General features: G+C 54.1%; 1 protein-coding gene across 1 annotated transcript in view; it reads right to left on the bottom strand.

Moving 5' to 3' along the window:
• Positions 1 to 2645: 2645 nt before the first annotated feature.
• Positions 2646 to 14293, bottom strand: part of KIF7 (kinesin family member 7) — a 14151-nt gene continuing 2503 nt past the window's right edge. The window contains exons 2-19 of the mRNA XM_014944310.1: positions 14116 to 14288; positions 12650 to 12850; positions 11982 to 12393; positions 10471 to 11002; positions 10035 to 10172; positions 9663 to 9890; positions 9069 to 9268; positions 8633 to 8739; positions 8159 to 8314; positions 7625 to 7827; positions 7321 to 7518; positions 6420 to 6545; positions 5770 to 5946; positions 5257 to 5472; positions 4507 to 4713; positions 3921 to 4119; positions 3678 to 3827; positions 2646 to 3465 (exon numbers count right to left, since the gene is read on the bottom strand). Of these exons, the coding sequence (XP_014799796.1) occupies positions 3104 to 3465; positions 3678 to 3827; positions 3921 to 4119; positions 4507 to 4713; positions 5257 to 5472; positions 5770 to 5946; positions 6420 to 6545; positions 7321 to 7518; positions 7625 to 7827; positions 8159 to 8314; positions 8633 to 8739; positions 9069 to 9268; positions 9663 to 9890; positions 10035 to 10172; positions 10471 to 11002; positions 11982 to 12393; positions 12650 to 12850; positions 14116 to 14288 (3985 nt within the window). The 3' untranslated portion in view covers positions 2646 to 3103. The remainder of the gene's footprint in view (positions 3466 to 3677; positions 3828 to 3920; positions 4120 to 4506; positions 4714 to 5256; positions 5473 to 5769; positions 5947 to 6419; positions 6546 to 7320; positions 7519 to 7624; positions 7828 to 8158; positions 8315 to 8632; positions 8740 to 9068; positions 9269 to 9662; positions 9891 to 10034; positions 10173 to 10470; positions 11003 to 11981; positions 12394 to 12649; positions 12851 to 14115; positions 14289 to 14293) is intronic.

The raw sequence follows: 14293 nt of genomic DNA, 5'->3' as shown, positions 1-14293 counted from the left end.
TCTGCTTTTCCAGGCTCAACTCCAACGGTGAAGAACACGCTGTCTGCTAGCAGCCTGCTAGCACTGACCCGCTCTCCTCTGCTCTGCCAGGGACACACACCCCCCTCTCGGAGAAGACACGTTCAAGGTAACTGCCTGTGCTGCAGGGAAAGGCTGGGCTTGAGCAGACCAGATGTGCTCTCTGCTTGTCTGCCACTAAATGACACCAAAAGCAAACTGTGCTAAGGATTGGTCTTTGGGCAGAAACCCTGTGGGCACTTCTGTATTCAGTGTCCCATCTCACACATTTCCAAGAAACTTGGCATGAACTGGGAAGTTTGGAAGGGAGGGGAGGGAGCAATGAAGGAAGAGTAGCTTAGCAGGAAGCGGAGCAGGAACTGTTGTTCTTGTTTCCAGTTGGTATTTGGCTTCTTGGAGTCACCAGTAAACTTTGGCAAACTGTGGATTTAATTTCTTCTTTCTATTTTGTAGAAGAGGAATCCGATGCCTTCCAAAGTACTGTCAACCAGGAGCTGTCTCCATTCCATGTCGTGGCTTCCAGGAAGCGTTCCTTTTGCAGGACATACTCACGGAAAAAGCTGCTCAGCTGAAGTTTGGAGCCAGAACAGTTGGGAACTTTACATTATCCCAGCTGCAAAACAGCCTTTTTAACACAGACCTTGTATTTGGTGCTGGACTGGAGCTGTCTTGTGTTGGTAGGAGACTGGATGCAAGCACATGACAGTGGAAATAAGGACCACTCTAAAAGTTTTGTTTTAACTTCAGTTGCAGCATCTCTCCATCCGTTCAAAGCCTACCTCGGTCTTTCTGGCATTTCTCCTGCATGTGGTAGCTGAGTTCTGCAGAGAAGGTTCAGCTCTGCTAGGTAAAGAGGGAGAATTGTCACTTTTCTACAGCTTTCTTGTAAAATAAACTGATGTCAATTTTCGTTGTGTCACTTAATCAGAAATCTGTTTCCAGCCCCAGTGGTGGGTGAGGGACTGAGGCTGCAGGAGGAAGGCTGCTGGAGAGGAATGGGTAGAAAACAAGCCGCGTGCTCCTGCTGTGTATCATCCTGATACTAACGGGATCCCTCTGTTAGTTGTATCCTGTTTGCCACAGCTTAGTGGGGAAAAAACCAAGCAGATGAACTCTTGATTAATGAGTCCATTACTGAAAATACTTGACAAATGCCAAAAGAGTAGAGAGGGGAAAGAATTTAGCTGGGAACAGGGAAGGAGAGGAGTTGGATTCTCCCACTTCGTAGATCTCGAATCTCCTGCCCACTGCTGGGTAAGCAGGTGCTGATGGAGTGACTTCGTTGTCCTTTCTGGTGGACTGGCTGGGGCAACTTCCTTGAGAGGTACAACTTGGATGGAATAATTGGAGATGACAGTTTGTAAGACTACTCTTTACCAAACGGTCACTGATTAAATAGTGACTAATTATCCCTGCTTGCATTCTCACCCCACGAAGCCAGCAGGAGCTGTGATTCAGTGCCTGAGATGTAGCCTACAAGGGGCTAAAATTGTGTGTTGTCTTGGAAGGGCTGTTTTTCCCTTAGGATATAGTCATCTGTGCATGGCAGGATATCAGGGAAGTCGCCTCACTGTGCCTAATGAACGCACAGGAAGCAGGGAGCTATGAAGACAGCATGAGGTCATCCTGAAATCAGGCATGGCACCTGGTTTGGCATGGCAGAAGTTTGTTTTGTGGCTTTAAGGCTCTGAGGGGTAGATGGTATTGAACAGAACTTGTTTCCTGGAAGCACTCTGTGTTGCAAGAAAGGTGGCTGTTCTGTGGTGTGCTTATCAGTGATTGGTTTGCTTGTGGGAGAGATGCACCTGCTTCAAGGATGTGGACTGATACACAAGCATGGAGTTCTACTCCATGAAGACTACTACTTCCAAGTAGGATGGATTCTTTTCTCTGCTGATCTTTGTTTTCAACAAAGTCTCTGAACTTGCATCTCGTGCAGCTCAGCCACACCGAGCACCCTCAGTGATGTTCCCCCTCAACACCATACCCCTACAGGCAAGATCAAGCATGTAGGAGGAAGATCACAAGGTGGTTCCTTCTTCAGATGCTGGCTTTTGACTTGGTGTATGCTACTCCTCAGGTGGTAGCTGTGCTCCTTGTGATTTCAGGCTGAAGCAGTGGTGTTTGCTTTTTGGGGTCAGGCAGCCAAGCTGCTGTTTTTCCCCCCTTGCCCCTTCTTAAAGCGAGTACCTGTGCTTTCATGTCTTGCTCTGCCAGAGTTAAACTTAATCCCCCTTCCCCAGCTGGACAGTGTCAGTGTGAAATAGCAGGGCTGTATTTAATCTCCCTTCCATCCAGACTGGAATTTTTCCCAAGAGTGAGAAAATGCTGCTTTAAGCAGCTTATAGGCTAGAGCAGAAAATGGCACCGAACCAGGATTGCTTTTATCCTGAAAGCTTCAGACAATTCTGCTGCTGTCTGGAGATGCTTTTCCTGCAGGAACTCGGTGCAGGAAGCCCACCAGCTCTGCCTGAGCACTTACAAAGCAGATATTTAAACATTAAGGCAACACGGTGACAGCAGCCGAGTTCCCATGCGGGGAGGTTTAAACAGAACTCCTTTCCTACAGACCCAGAGTAAGTGACTGGAGCCTCTGACAAGTGACTGCTTCATAAAACTCACTCTGCTTTATTATAAAAGTTACAGTAGAAATGTAAAAAAAAGCCTGAAGTTACTACAAAAAAATCTATGTACAAGTTCTGCGGGACTGCAGTGTCTCCCTCTGAGGCTGCCAGGGCTGAGCAAGCCCCGCAGCAGAGGTTTCCAAACTGTAAACAAGTTGTTTTGTTTTTTTTTTAAAGGCACCTCTAAAAAAAGAGCACTTTAGTGTTAGAGGCATCTCCCCCTTCCCAGTGTTTAAGCTGCTGAGGGTGCAGGAGGACAGGTGTGCAGTCAGCCCTGTCTGGACTGGTAGCAACGTGGAGAACGTGGGCTGGTGGTCCCACACCTTACATCCTTGCTTCCCCTATGATGAAAAGTCATGGGTTTTTTTTCCTTGAAGGTCTCTGAAAGGGAGGAAGGCTCTTAAGCTCACACCAGCAGTATCTCCTCTCCGCCCTGTGCCAGGTAAGCCTTGAGCCTGTGTCTAGAGGGGGTTTTTCCTCACATCTATCATGGCTGGGTGATAAGGCACTGGGGTGAGGTTCGGGCTGGCTCTGCGCAGCTCCCGGCGGGGCTTGCAGGCAGGAGCCAGGGTGCGAGGGGGGTGCACCTCGTGGGGCTGCCCCGCTCTCAGCAAGTGCTCCCCGGGGCTGTCGCTGGGCAGGGAGGAACGGCGCCACGTCGATGGCAACGGGGCGTGCACCAGGTCCCTGCTCTCATCCCTCACCCAATGGCTTTCTTCAGCGACGGGCAGAGGCAGGGGCTGTTCCCCGAGGCTGGATTCCTCACAGGTCCCCAGCGCTGGGGCAGCTCTGTCCCCGGCTCCGTGAAGGCTTCTCTCCAGCCCTGCAGGGAAAGATTGGGGGTACAGTGAGATGAGGTATCAGGATCTCCACTTTTCTCATCAAAATCAGTGCCTGTAGAACACTTGATGAAGGCCAGTAATGACCAGCACCACTTCTGACTCTGCTCCAAGCTCTCACTGTCAGGGAAAGGCATTTAAACGCGCTTTTTAACTTGGTAGGAACAGCAAAGCCCCAGCCTGGGTTCCCTCTCACCTCTGGTCTGTCCGGGATGGAGGTTGATGTTACTCAGCCTCTGGTTCAGCTCCTGGTTTGCCCGCATGTAACGGCTCAGCTCCTTCTCCAGCGCCTGAATCCTTGCCTCGTACTGCAGCTTGCTGCTGGCCAGCCCCTCCTCCATGTGCTCTATGAGATAAAACGAGCCCATTTCAAGCTGAGAGCCCTACAAGTGACAAAGCAGTGCCACCACTGCCTGCCTCAGGGGCTGGGTGAGGTTACCACGGCTCTGCTGGAGCAGTAGCTGCATGTTCTGCTCGTGCTCCTTCTGCTGCAGGGTGAGCTGCCGGTCCATCTCCAGGCGCTGGCGCTCCACGGCTGCCTCCAGCCAGTACACCAGCTGCTGCTGCTCCTCCAGCTGCATCTCCAGCTCCGAGAAGGCAATGTGCTGCCTGTGCTGATCCTCTCGCAGCGTCACCACCTGGCCAGGGCCCAAAAGCAAGGAACACTTCAGCTCCTTCAGAGCTTGGGAAGATTTCCTGCCCCACTGAGCCTCATCAGGTTAGTATTTTGGCACAGCACGCGAAGGTTAGTAGTTCTGGGATGTGCCAGCTGCCTCACGGAGGGAAGAGCAATGTGTGGCTACACTGATGTGGCAGCCACTGCAGGGATCTATGCCTCCTACGACCAGTTAAGCCCTTCTCTCACATGTTGGGACAGATGGGGATCATGGTGCTGTGGCTTTGTGGCCTGACTTTTCAGGGTAAAAATACAGTAGGAGGCAGGCAGAAAGCTTGAAACTGAGGAAAACAAGAGTTTGGTCAGATACTACAGCTTCCCACCAGCAGAGAGGGCAGTTGTCTCCTACCTTGTCAAAGTACTTGCAGAGCAGAGCTCGGGTCTCAGAGGAGGAAAGGTAGCTGAGCTTGGCCATGAGGTTCATCTCGCACTGGGACAAGAGGCTGGCTGAGGCCCGCAGGACTCGTTGCCTGCATGTGATGGACTCATTCTTGTACTCAATGGCTGCATCCAGAGCCTCGATTGCCTCATCCAGCTGGAACAAGATCCGTTCTTCCTGCCAGGACACAGCTGTGGTTACTGGGGAGCAAAGGGTTTGCTCTGTCTCACCCTGCCCCAACCTCCCTTGTCACCTCAGCAGTGCTGGCAAGAAGTTGGGATATGCACAGTTTGGGGATGTCAGGGAGCATCTGCTATCAACTTCATCTCAGGTCTTTACTTAGAATCACAGAATCATTTAGGTTCGAAAGGACCTTTAAGATCATCAATCCAGCTGTAAACCTAGCACGGCCAAATCCTCCATTAAACCATGTCCCTAAGACCACATCTACATGTCTTTTAAATATCTCCAGCAATGGTGACTGCACCACTTCCTTGGGCAGCCTGTTCCAATGTTTGACAACCCCTTCCATGAAGAAATGTTTCCTAGTATCCAATCTAAATCTCCCTTGGAGCAACTTGAGGTCATTTCCTCTTGTCCCATCACTTCTTACTTGGGAGAAGAGACTGACACCCATCTCACTACAACCTTCTTCCAGGTACTTCTCTCTTACCACCTCATGCTCTTACAAGTAGAGCAGCCCAGCCCAAGCAGAGGTACCTCTGGGGACAGCAGGGTGCCCTGACGCAGCTTGTTGTCGAGCTCCAACCTCTGTTTGAGCAGCTGGTCCTTCTCCTGGCGCAGGCTGTTGATCTCCTGGCGGATCTGCTGCTGGTCATGGGCACTGCCATGACGCAGCTGCCCGTTCTTCTCCGTCAGCTCCTTCTCCAAGTGCTCCAGGCGGCTGGACACACGCACTATGTCATCTGTCAGGGCCTGCAGCACAAGATGCTCAAAGGGATCTGCTCTAAAGGCAAATCAGGTCCCCCGGCCCCTTTCTACTCGGTCAAGCAGCCCCATATGCACACAAAAGCTAAGGGCTCTCAAACCATTTAGCTCAGAGGCCCAGCACAAGCAGCCTCTCCTGTAGAGGCGATTTGCTACCCACTTCCCAAGGCCATCTCATCCTGATCTGCAGCCCCCTGCCAGATCCAGGACGGCACCCAGCTCTTCCAGCTTCCCACCTCTGATGGAAATCAAGCAAGGGGCTGTAGTGACAGGCTCTTGTCCTACCTGGCTGGAGCGCAGTCGTTTGCTCTCCAGGCCGTTCTTCTCCTGCAGCAGGGCTTCCTTTTTGGCCACAATAGCTTCCCGCTTCCGCAGCTCATCTTCCAGCTCATCCAGGGCCCGGCGCTGTTCGAGAACTTTATCCATCTCCATATCCAGCCACTTCTTCTGTTCCTCAATTTTCTGATGGAAGGAGAGGCAAAGGGCATGCGTGTGCGTGCAGAGAGCAGCAGCAATGCCCAGGACTGCTAGAGAGCAATGGGCTTGAGATCAGAGAGAGAGTCTTGAGCCCATCTCTGCTAACCCCTGTAGGCCAGACTTCACTGGTTTTACCCTTCCAGCTGCTCTGAGAGGCAGAGCTGAGCCAAATCCCCAGCAGCCAGGCTCCTTGGGGGCCACATCTCCCACCACCCTTCTCCTGATAGACAATGTTCACAACTTCTTTACCAATGCTATGATTTAGAAGAGAATCCTGAACCTGGGGGTAAGACAAGATCTAAGTCCTCCGCTACTAGATACAAATGACATTATGGACTGAGCTCCTCAAGGGCAGGATGGGCTATGTCCCGTCTCAAGCTAAAGCCCCGTCACCCAGCCGTATGCTCCAGCAGTCCCCTTGGAGCAGGACGGAGGCAGCAGGCTCGCTCTGCCTGTACCTGCTGCTGCTCCAGGCTGATCACGGAGCCGTTGCTGCCGCTCCGCCGCTTCCTCTGGAAAGCTGCGATCTCCTCTGTTTTGATGCGCAGGATTTTCTGGTGCTGCTCGTGCTTCAGTTCCAGTTCCTGTACGAGAAGGAGCAGCTCTGAGCCTCCAGAGGCTGTTTGCCATAAAGCCAGGGGCTGAAGGACAGATTATGTTCCATGCTACCTCTTTGGATACTCTTTAAAAAAGTCCTCTCTTTGTCCCCATGCTCTCCAAGACGATCACAGACCCCACCAGAGCTACCCTAGCCTGCCCAGCAGCTTGCTGAGCCCACCCATCATCTTCCTCACAAATAATGCAGTAGCACCCGCCTGTTCATAGAATCATAGAATCGTCTAGGTTGGAAGAGACCCTTGGGATCATCGAGTCCAACCATCTACCCTACTCTACAAAGTCCTCCCCTACACCATGTCCCTTAGCACTGCATCTAAACGGCCCTTAAACACAGCCAGGGACGGTGACTCCACCACCTCCCTGGGCAGCCTGTTCCAATGCCCGACCACTCTTTCAGTGAAAAATTCTTTCCTAATGTTCAATCTAAACCTACCCTGTTGGACCTTGAAGCCATTCCCTCTCGTTCTGTCACTAATTACCTGTGAGAAGAGACCAGCACCAACCTCTCTACAGTGTCCTTTCACGTAGTTGTAGAGAGTGATGAGGTCTCCCCTCAGCCTCCTCTTCCTCATACTAAACAGTCCCAACTCCCTCAGCCGCTCCTCATACGATTTGTTTTCCAGCCCCCTCACCAGCTTCGTCGCCCTCCTCTGCACTCGCTCCAGCACCTCGATATCCCTCTTGTATTGAGGTGCCCAAAACTGGACACAATACTCCAGGTGTGGCCTCACTCGTTCCTACCTTGACTTGGTGCTGCCGCTTGTTGACCTCTGTCTCCAGCCGCCGCTTCTGCTCGCTCTCCTCCCGCAGCCGCCGCTGCAGCTGCCCCTGCTGCCGCCGCATCAGCTGGATGTTCCTCTCCAGCTCCTGCACTCGCTTCTCGCTCTGGGCCGACAGCGACACCAGCCTCTCCGTCGCCTGCTTCTTCTTGCACAGAACCTGCCGGAGGGTGAACGCCGTCCTTGAGGCTTGGCATCTCTTTGCAAAGAGCCCCCAATTCTGCCCCTGCCCACCTCCCCGGGTGGGTAGAGCCCTTCCCACTCACCCGTGCCTTGCTCTGTGCAGCTGCCACACGTGTGCGGTACTCCTGCAGCTTGCGCTTCTCCCCGGGGTCCCACAGCTCTTTGCCCTCCAGCTCCTGGAGCTGCTTCTGGCTGTCGCTCAGCTCTGCCCGCACCTGCTCTGCCTCCTGCTCCAGCTCACTGATCTTCTGGCAGTATTGCCTGTTCAGAGCCTGGGTGTCCTTGCCTGCAACACAAGATCCCCCTTCTGCTGTGACCTCCCAGTCCCCTTCCCTCGCAGGCGAGATCCTGCCAAGGGACAGACCTCTCCTCTCTCTTCCTTAAGTATTTTTGGCTATAGGGACCGAATGCTCCCTTGCCCTCGGCTACTCTGGGGAGAAACCAGTGGGAAGGGTCTCACTCAGCTGGAGGGATGAAGAACCAGTGCTCTGCTGGGGAAAGGACTGGGCAAAGACAACATTGGGAGGGAAGGTGAGAATGGGAGTAGAGACCAAGCATCCCAACCAGGAGGAGATTCCGTAGGGAATGGATGCATGTTCCCACCAGCAGCTCTGCACCTGTCTTAATGAGCTCTGTGATCAGCTCCTCCTTCATGCGGATGTTGATTGCCAGCTCTCGGATCTTCTGCTGTGCTTGCACCAGCCTCCACTCCGAGTCCTTCCCTGGCAAGCGCGCCCTGGGACCGAGCAGCGGCTCGTGCTTCCTGCAGACCTCTGCAACACAGATTCCTGGGTAAGGAACGTCCTGTCTTAGCAGCTGGGTGCCAGAAAGACAATCCAACCTCAGATCTGTAGCCAAGAACTGGCACAGCAGAACCCAGAGTCACCTGCAGCTTTCACCAAAACAGGCAGCTCTTGCCCAGACCCCAGCAGTTCAAGTTTCTCCTTAACAAAAGCAGACAAACTGTCACCTGGCCCCATTTTTGTCCTCTGGGCTCATGCAGGTGTGTCACATTCCCTTCCTATCAACAACACCCATGAAGCACCACCAGCCCTAGGAAGATTGTCCAATAACCTATGGTTGCTACTTGCCTTTTAACAGCTCCAGCTGCTCCTCCTGAATCGAGGGGGCATTGCCTCCGTTGGGCTCCTCGCTCAACTTGCAAATCTCTTTCTTGCTCCAGTTTTGGATCCCATTTCTAGAAGGAGCAGCAAATTAATCAGTTGGGTCTGGGGACTGCCAGAGTGGTTCCCAGAAAGGACCCTCATGATCCACAGGCTTCAGGAGGAGACAGAAACAGTAGCTATGGTCAGGAAAGATGGGAATTAGCTCCCCAGCGAGCAGGCAGCTGTCTCAGCAGAATCACTGACCCCAGAGGCAGGGTTTGCTTCTACATCCTACATGAGAGCTGAGATGCAGAGGTGGGACAGCCAGGTCACCCACCTACTGGGGTACTCCATGGTGCTGGAGCAGCCAGGTCACCCACCTACTGGGGCACTCCATGGTGCTGGGACAGCCTCAACTTACCGGCGCTGGGACAGGGACCGCTTCTGTTCCCACTCTTCCTCCTCCTCTCCCGAGGACAGCTCTGTTGGCTTCTCCAAGTCCTGGTTGAATTCCCTCCTGGACACCATGGCTTTGACCTCTGGATTGCCAGTCAGGCGCTGCGTGTGGTTCAGGTGACAGCTTGCTGGGTCCTCCTCCTGCAAGGAGGGGTTGCTGTCAAGCTGCAGGAGTAGAGAAACGTAAAGAGAAGAAACACGCTGTGTGAGAGCCGATGTTAAGAGAAGCAGCTCTCAGCTGGGTGTCACTGCAGGACAACAAAAAAAGCAACAAAATGGAGTTGAGCGTGTTTGCTAAACCCGGCTGCCTGCCCTCCTGCCTTCTGCTGCTCAGAAGCCTGGGATCTGCCCAAAACACCAACACCAAAGCCTCAGTTTTGAAGCTGGGCTGGTTTTGCCAGAGTTGGGAATCCCTTTGGATGTGGACGCTGAGCACAGTCCTCTGGACTGCACCTCTGACAAGGTTCTTGTTCAGCAGTGGGAAAAACCAGTTCACCCAGCAGAGAGCATCCCAGTGAAAAGGCAGCAGCTCCTCAGTGGGACAGACTTGCACCCTCACCTTCCTGCAAAGGGTTCTGCCACTCTGCTCAGCGGGAAGGAGCCTCGAGGGAACCCCGCTGAGGCCGTGGGACGGGGCAGCATCCAGTGGGGCCGTGTGAGGTCTCTGGCTGGCAGTCACCAGGTGAAGGTTTTCCAGCAGTTCTGGCACACACAGGTTGGGCATTGCCATCTCCAAGCGCACGTGCAGCTCTGAGATCTTATCCTGCTGCTCCTGCAGCTTGTCACTCTAGGAGGCAATGAGAAAAAATGGGTTTGTACACACGGATCCCAGACCTGCTGCAGAAGAACCTGAAAGTTGGGCTGTGCTCTCCTGGGGAAGAAGAGGAGGTGTGGGGCAGGTCCCTACAAAGACAGCAGAGCCCAGAAATACCTGCAGCTTATACTGCTCCATGGCATCCTCCAGGGCAGCCAGGAAATCCCTGTTCTCCTCCTCCAGGCGCTCCACTTGCCTCTGCAGTTTGGCCACCTGCTCGTCTTTGATGGACTCGCACCCCTTCTCGGTGTTCACCTGCTCAGAAATATAAGACAGGCAGCATCAGCATCCACGTTTGTCCTTCCCTTCCCGTGCTGGACTCTGCCAGGGCACAGCAGCTCCGCAGACCCAGATTTTTCCTGTGAAATAAATCTCTCTGCCGCAGCTGAACCCAACCTCTCCCTGCTTGCTCCAAGAACAACGTCTTTCTGCCTCCCTACAGCCTCTTGGCCGGGTTGCTTCTCCTCCTCTCCCTCTTCTGACCCTTCCACCGTGCCTTCAGTCACCATGAGATGAACCCCCAACCTCAGAGCTGGAACACCCTAAGCATTACCTGTCCTTTTGCCACATTTGAGCTTTGTGCATCGGGGCTCTGGTCTTCTATGGAGGTGCTCTCGATGCCGCTATCCAGCCCGGCCGAGGTCAGCTCGCTCCTCTCGCTCTCCACGGCACACAGCCACTCCTTAACCCGCAGGATCTGCTCCACCGTCAGGTTACTGTCCTCCTGCAGCTCCATCAGCAGGCGGTACGCGGCGTCGGTGCAGGTCCGGTAATGGGCACACTCCGCCAGCAGCCGCGCGGTGGGGTCCGGCACGCAGCGTTTGGCGGTGGCCGAGCGGTTGATGATACGGGTCTCGGAGCGGTGCCGCTGCTCCAGGGCCTTCTGCAGGTTCTTTATCTGCCGGTGAAGCTCCTCAACGTGCTCCGTCTCCTTGCGGCAGTTCACCACGGCCTTGTTCTGGATGTTCTGAGCCCGGCTGGCGTAATTCAGCGTGTTGAGGCTCTCGTCGAAGTCGGAGGAGGATGGGCTGACACAGGCTATCATCACGGTCTGGGCATTCCCCCCCAGAGAGTCTTTCAGGATCCTAGGGAAAAGCACAGCGATTAAAACTGCTGAAACACAAAATGAGGCAGGAACCAGATTTCCAACCCTTCTCAGAGGTTAAGCCCAAGGAAAATGATATTCTTGCTCTGTGGCCGGTTCGGTACCAGTGAAGTGAGCTGGTTCCTCATTAATGATTCCTCATCAAGCTGAGGAATAACTTTGCACTGTGGTTAAGTTTTGATCCGAAAAATTCCTGAGGCTGGGAGCTCCCTGACTCCATTCTGGAATGAATGGCAATCTGACTCTGCAATCACTGCTGGGCATGTGCTGCACGGGAAGCTGTTGGAGATGCCTAAGGCCACCTGCTCAAGTTACAAACTAACTGCAGACCATCAAACAATCCTACTGGAAGCATTTTTTATTCATTGCCAGGCAGGAGGGGCAGGATGACCCACGGTGACCCCCCATCTCAGCTTCAGCAGCATGACTTATGTGATCCTCAACTTCTGCAGCACTGCAATGAGCTAGTCCATCATTTCTGTCCTGTCTCATTGCTGCCCATGCTTCATAGAATCATAGAATCATCTAGGTTGGAAGGGACCTTAAAGATCATCTAGTCCAACAATCAACCTAACCCTGACAAGAAAATAAATAAGAAATAAGCAATAAAAAAAACACTAAACCATATTCCTGAGGACCATGTCAACCCCGTCTTTTGAAGACCTCCAGGGATGGTGCCACTCAACCACTTCCCCACATGAAGACCTGCAGAGAGGGTAGACCTGTAAACTGCTGGGAGGCCCGGTGGGTGAACTGGCCCTGTACCATCAAGCAGTTGGTCTGAGAGCCCTGGTGTGACAGCAGAAGGAACAACTGACCCTGCAAGCTCCTCTTGGTGAGCCTGGGGACTCTGCCCCCAAGCCTGGCAGGCTGGGCATGGGAAAGGCAGGGAGAAGCATCACCTCCCTCCTGCTGGACCAAGAGCCTGTGAGACGTGGGGATCCCCCTCCCAGCTGTACCTGGTGATTTTGGAGTCCCTGTAGGGAATGTGGCTGCTTTTTCTCCGAGGGTCTCCCAAGGCACTGATGACATTGCCCAAGGCCAGGAGGCCGCTGTTGATCTGGATACTCTCCTTCAGCCTCTCCCCGGTGTTTCCCGTCTTCACAATTCGCTCCGAGCCCGCCAGGTCCACAAAGTGAAATTTGGAAACCAGGACCTGTCCCGAGGCGGGGACGGAGGGGGGGTGGTGGTGGAGGGGGAGGCGGCCGGCCCCGCGCCGCTGTTCCATGGTCACCGTGAAGATGGTGTGCGAGCGGCTCGACTGCCTGTTGACGTGGGTAGCTCCCGTGTGCTTGGCCGTGTTCCCCATCTCCAGCAGGCTCAGCACCTCGTCCAGCCCTTCCACCTCTGACTCCTTCACACCGCAGAGCACTGCAACAGCAAACGGGGAGGGACAGGCTGCCTGAGGACAAAGCTCCTCTGCACAGCCTGGTGCCATCACCCTGCCCGAACCGTGCCACGCACAGACTGGTTTTCTACAGAGGACAGGACAAAGCCCAACAATCTGCTTCAGGAGAGGGACAGAGGGATGGAGGGAGAAGACCTGGCTCTGCCTTCAGGTATAGACAACCCAACCTCGTCCTCAGGCACAGGGACAAGAGGGGAGCCTGTGCACAGCCACACATACCAACGTTCCCCTTGTCATCCTCCCGGATCTGGATGTCTTTGCTGGCTGTATCCACCTGCAGCAAGTCCCGAAACTCCTCCTTGTACACCTCCAGGTAGGACACTCGGACCGTGTAATCGATCAGGTCATTCTCATCGATGAGCCTGAAGGTCTCAGCCATGGCTCGTGGGATGATGCCCTGCTCATCTTCATTGATGGAAGCTGGAGGAGAGATGGACGTGGTCATGGGGAGCAGGGAATGCCCAGGACAGAGCCACGGGCAGGAGCTGGAAAGGTCAGCTAGAAAGGAGCAGCCTCCCAACCCTCCCGCAGCTCAGCCCTCGCAGCCCAGATCAAACATCCCGCTGAGTGTTTCTACACCACAGGACCTTGGGGCAACTCCTCTCCCACCGCTGTGCTGGATTCCAGCAACGCTGCTTGTTTCCAGTCCTTCCTCAAGAAGGAGAAGGCATGTTAGGGTTTCAGCAGGTAGCAAACACCGTGCCTGCAGCTAAGGCGTGCTGTCCTTTGAACCCACCACGACTCCACAACTCTTCCCAGCTCTCAGAAGGGTTTGGTTTGGTTTTTTTTTTTGTGTCCCACAGCCTGCTTGTACCTGGCCCCAGCACTCTGCTGGCTGAACTTTAAATGGTTTTGCTTTTGTCTCCAACAGCCATATAAAAGGGCAGCCCCCAAATTTGGCACAACGAGAGCCTGAACTGAGAACTCCAAAAGAGAGGTAGACTGAAAATATGGAAACAATTTAGTGTTTACAAACTATGCAATTAACTGAAGCTGACTGAAACGTTTACAGAACATCCTCTGTAAGATACAAGACCATTAAACCAGTGCTTGTAGGAGGGAAAGGTCTTCTCTTTCCTCATCTCCTTCATGTAATGCCTGCAAAGATCAATGCCTGCAAACCTTCCTCTGTTTAGGCCTAATTTCAGGACAAAGGTGATAGATTCAAGGCAGATCAGAAAGATCACCACCACCTCCAGAGCAGATGTGATCTTCTCACTTGTCCCCCAGGGGTAGAGAAGGAGAAAAACCTACGCGTTGTGACCTCAAAGGTGGTGTTGTCCCTGAGGGGTTGGTTACAGCAGTGTGGGTGGTGGGGAGGAAGGGCTGTTGGGGTGGGCAGGGTGGTTGGGTTGGTGGGATTGGGTTAGGGGGGTTGGGAGGATCAAGAGGGAGGGCAGGGTGGATGGACTCATGGGATGGTGATGTTGGAAGTGATGGAGATGGCGATGTTGGAAGTGATGGAGATGGTGATGTTGGCGGGTTTTGGGCAGCGAGGGCCAAGCTGAGGAGCTGGGTGGGGAGGGCAGCATCGGTGAGGCTGGTGGGTTGGGAGGGATGGCTGGGACGGAGGGAGGTGGCCATGTGGCACCGGTGGGGTTGGGATGGTGGGAAGCGCAGTGATGGTGATGCCGGTGGGACAACGCCGCCGGTGGGACGGCGATGCCGGCCGTGCCACGACTCACCCACGCTGGCCTCCCCGATGGTGTAGGTCTTGCCGGAGCCCGTCTGCCCGTAGGCGAAGACGGTGGCGTTGAAGCCGCGGAAGAAGGCCCGCAGCAGCGGCTGGACGCAGGCCCGGTAGACGGCCGCCTGCCCCGCCGCCTCGGGCAGCACGGCGGCGAAACGGAACCGGCGGCTGCG

This window comes from Calidris pugnax, unplaced genomic scaffold, assembly GCF_001431845.1.
Source record: "Calidris pugnax isolate Ruff unplaced genomic scaffold, ASM143184v1 scaffold70, whole genome shotgun sequence".
Lineage (NCBI taxonomy): Eukaryota > Metazoa > Chordata > Aves > Charadriiformes > Scolopacidae > Calidris > Calidris pugnax.
Note: the sequence above shows the minus strand (reverse complement) of the source record. Positions and strands in the feature narration are given on the sequence as shown.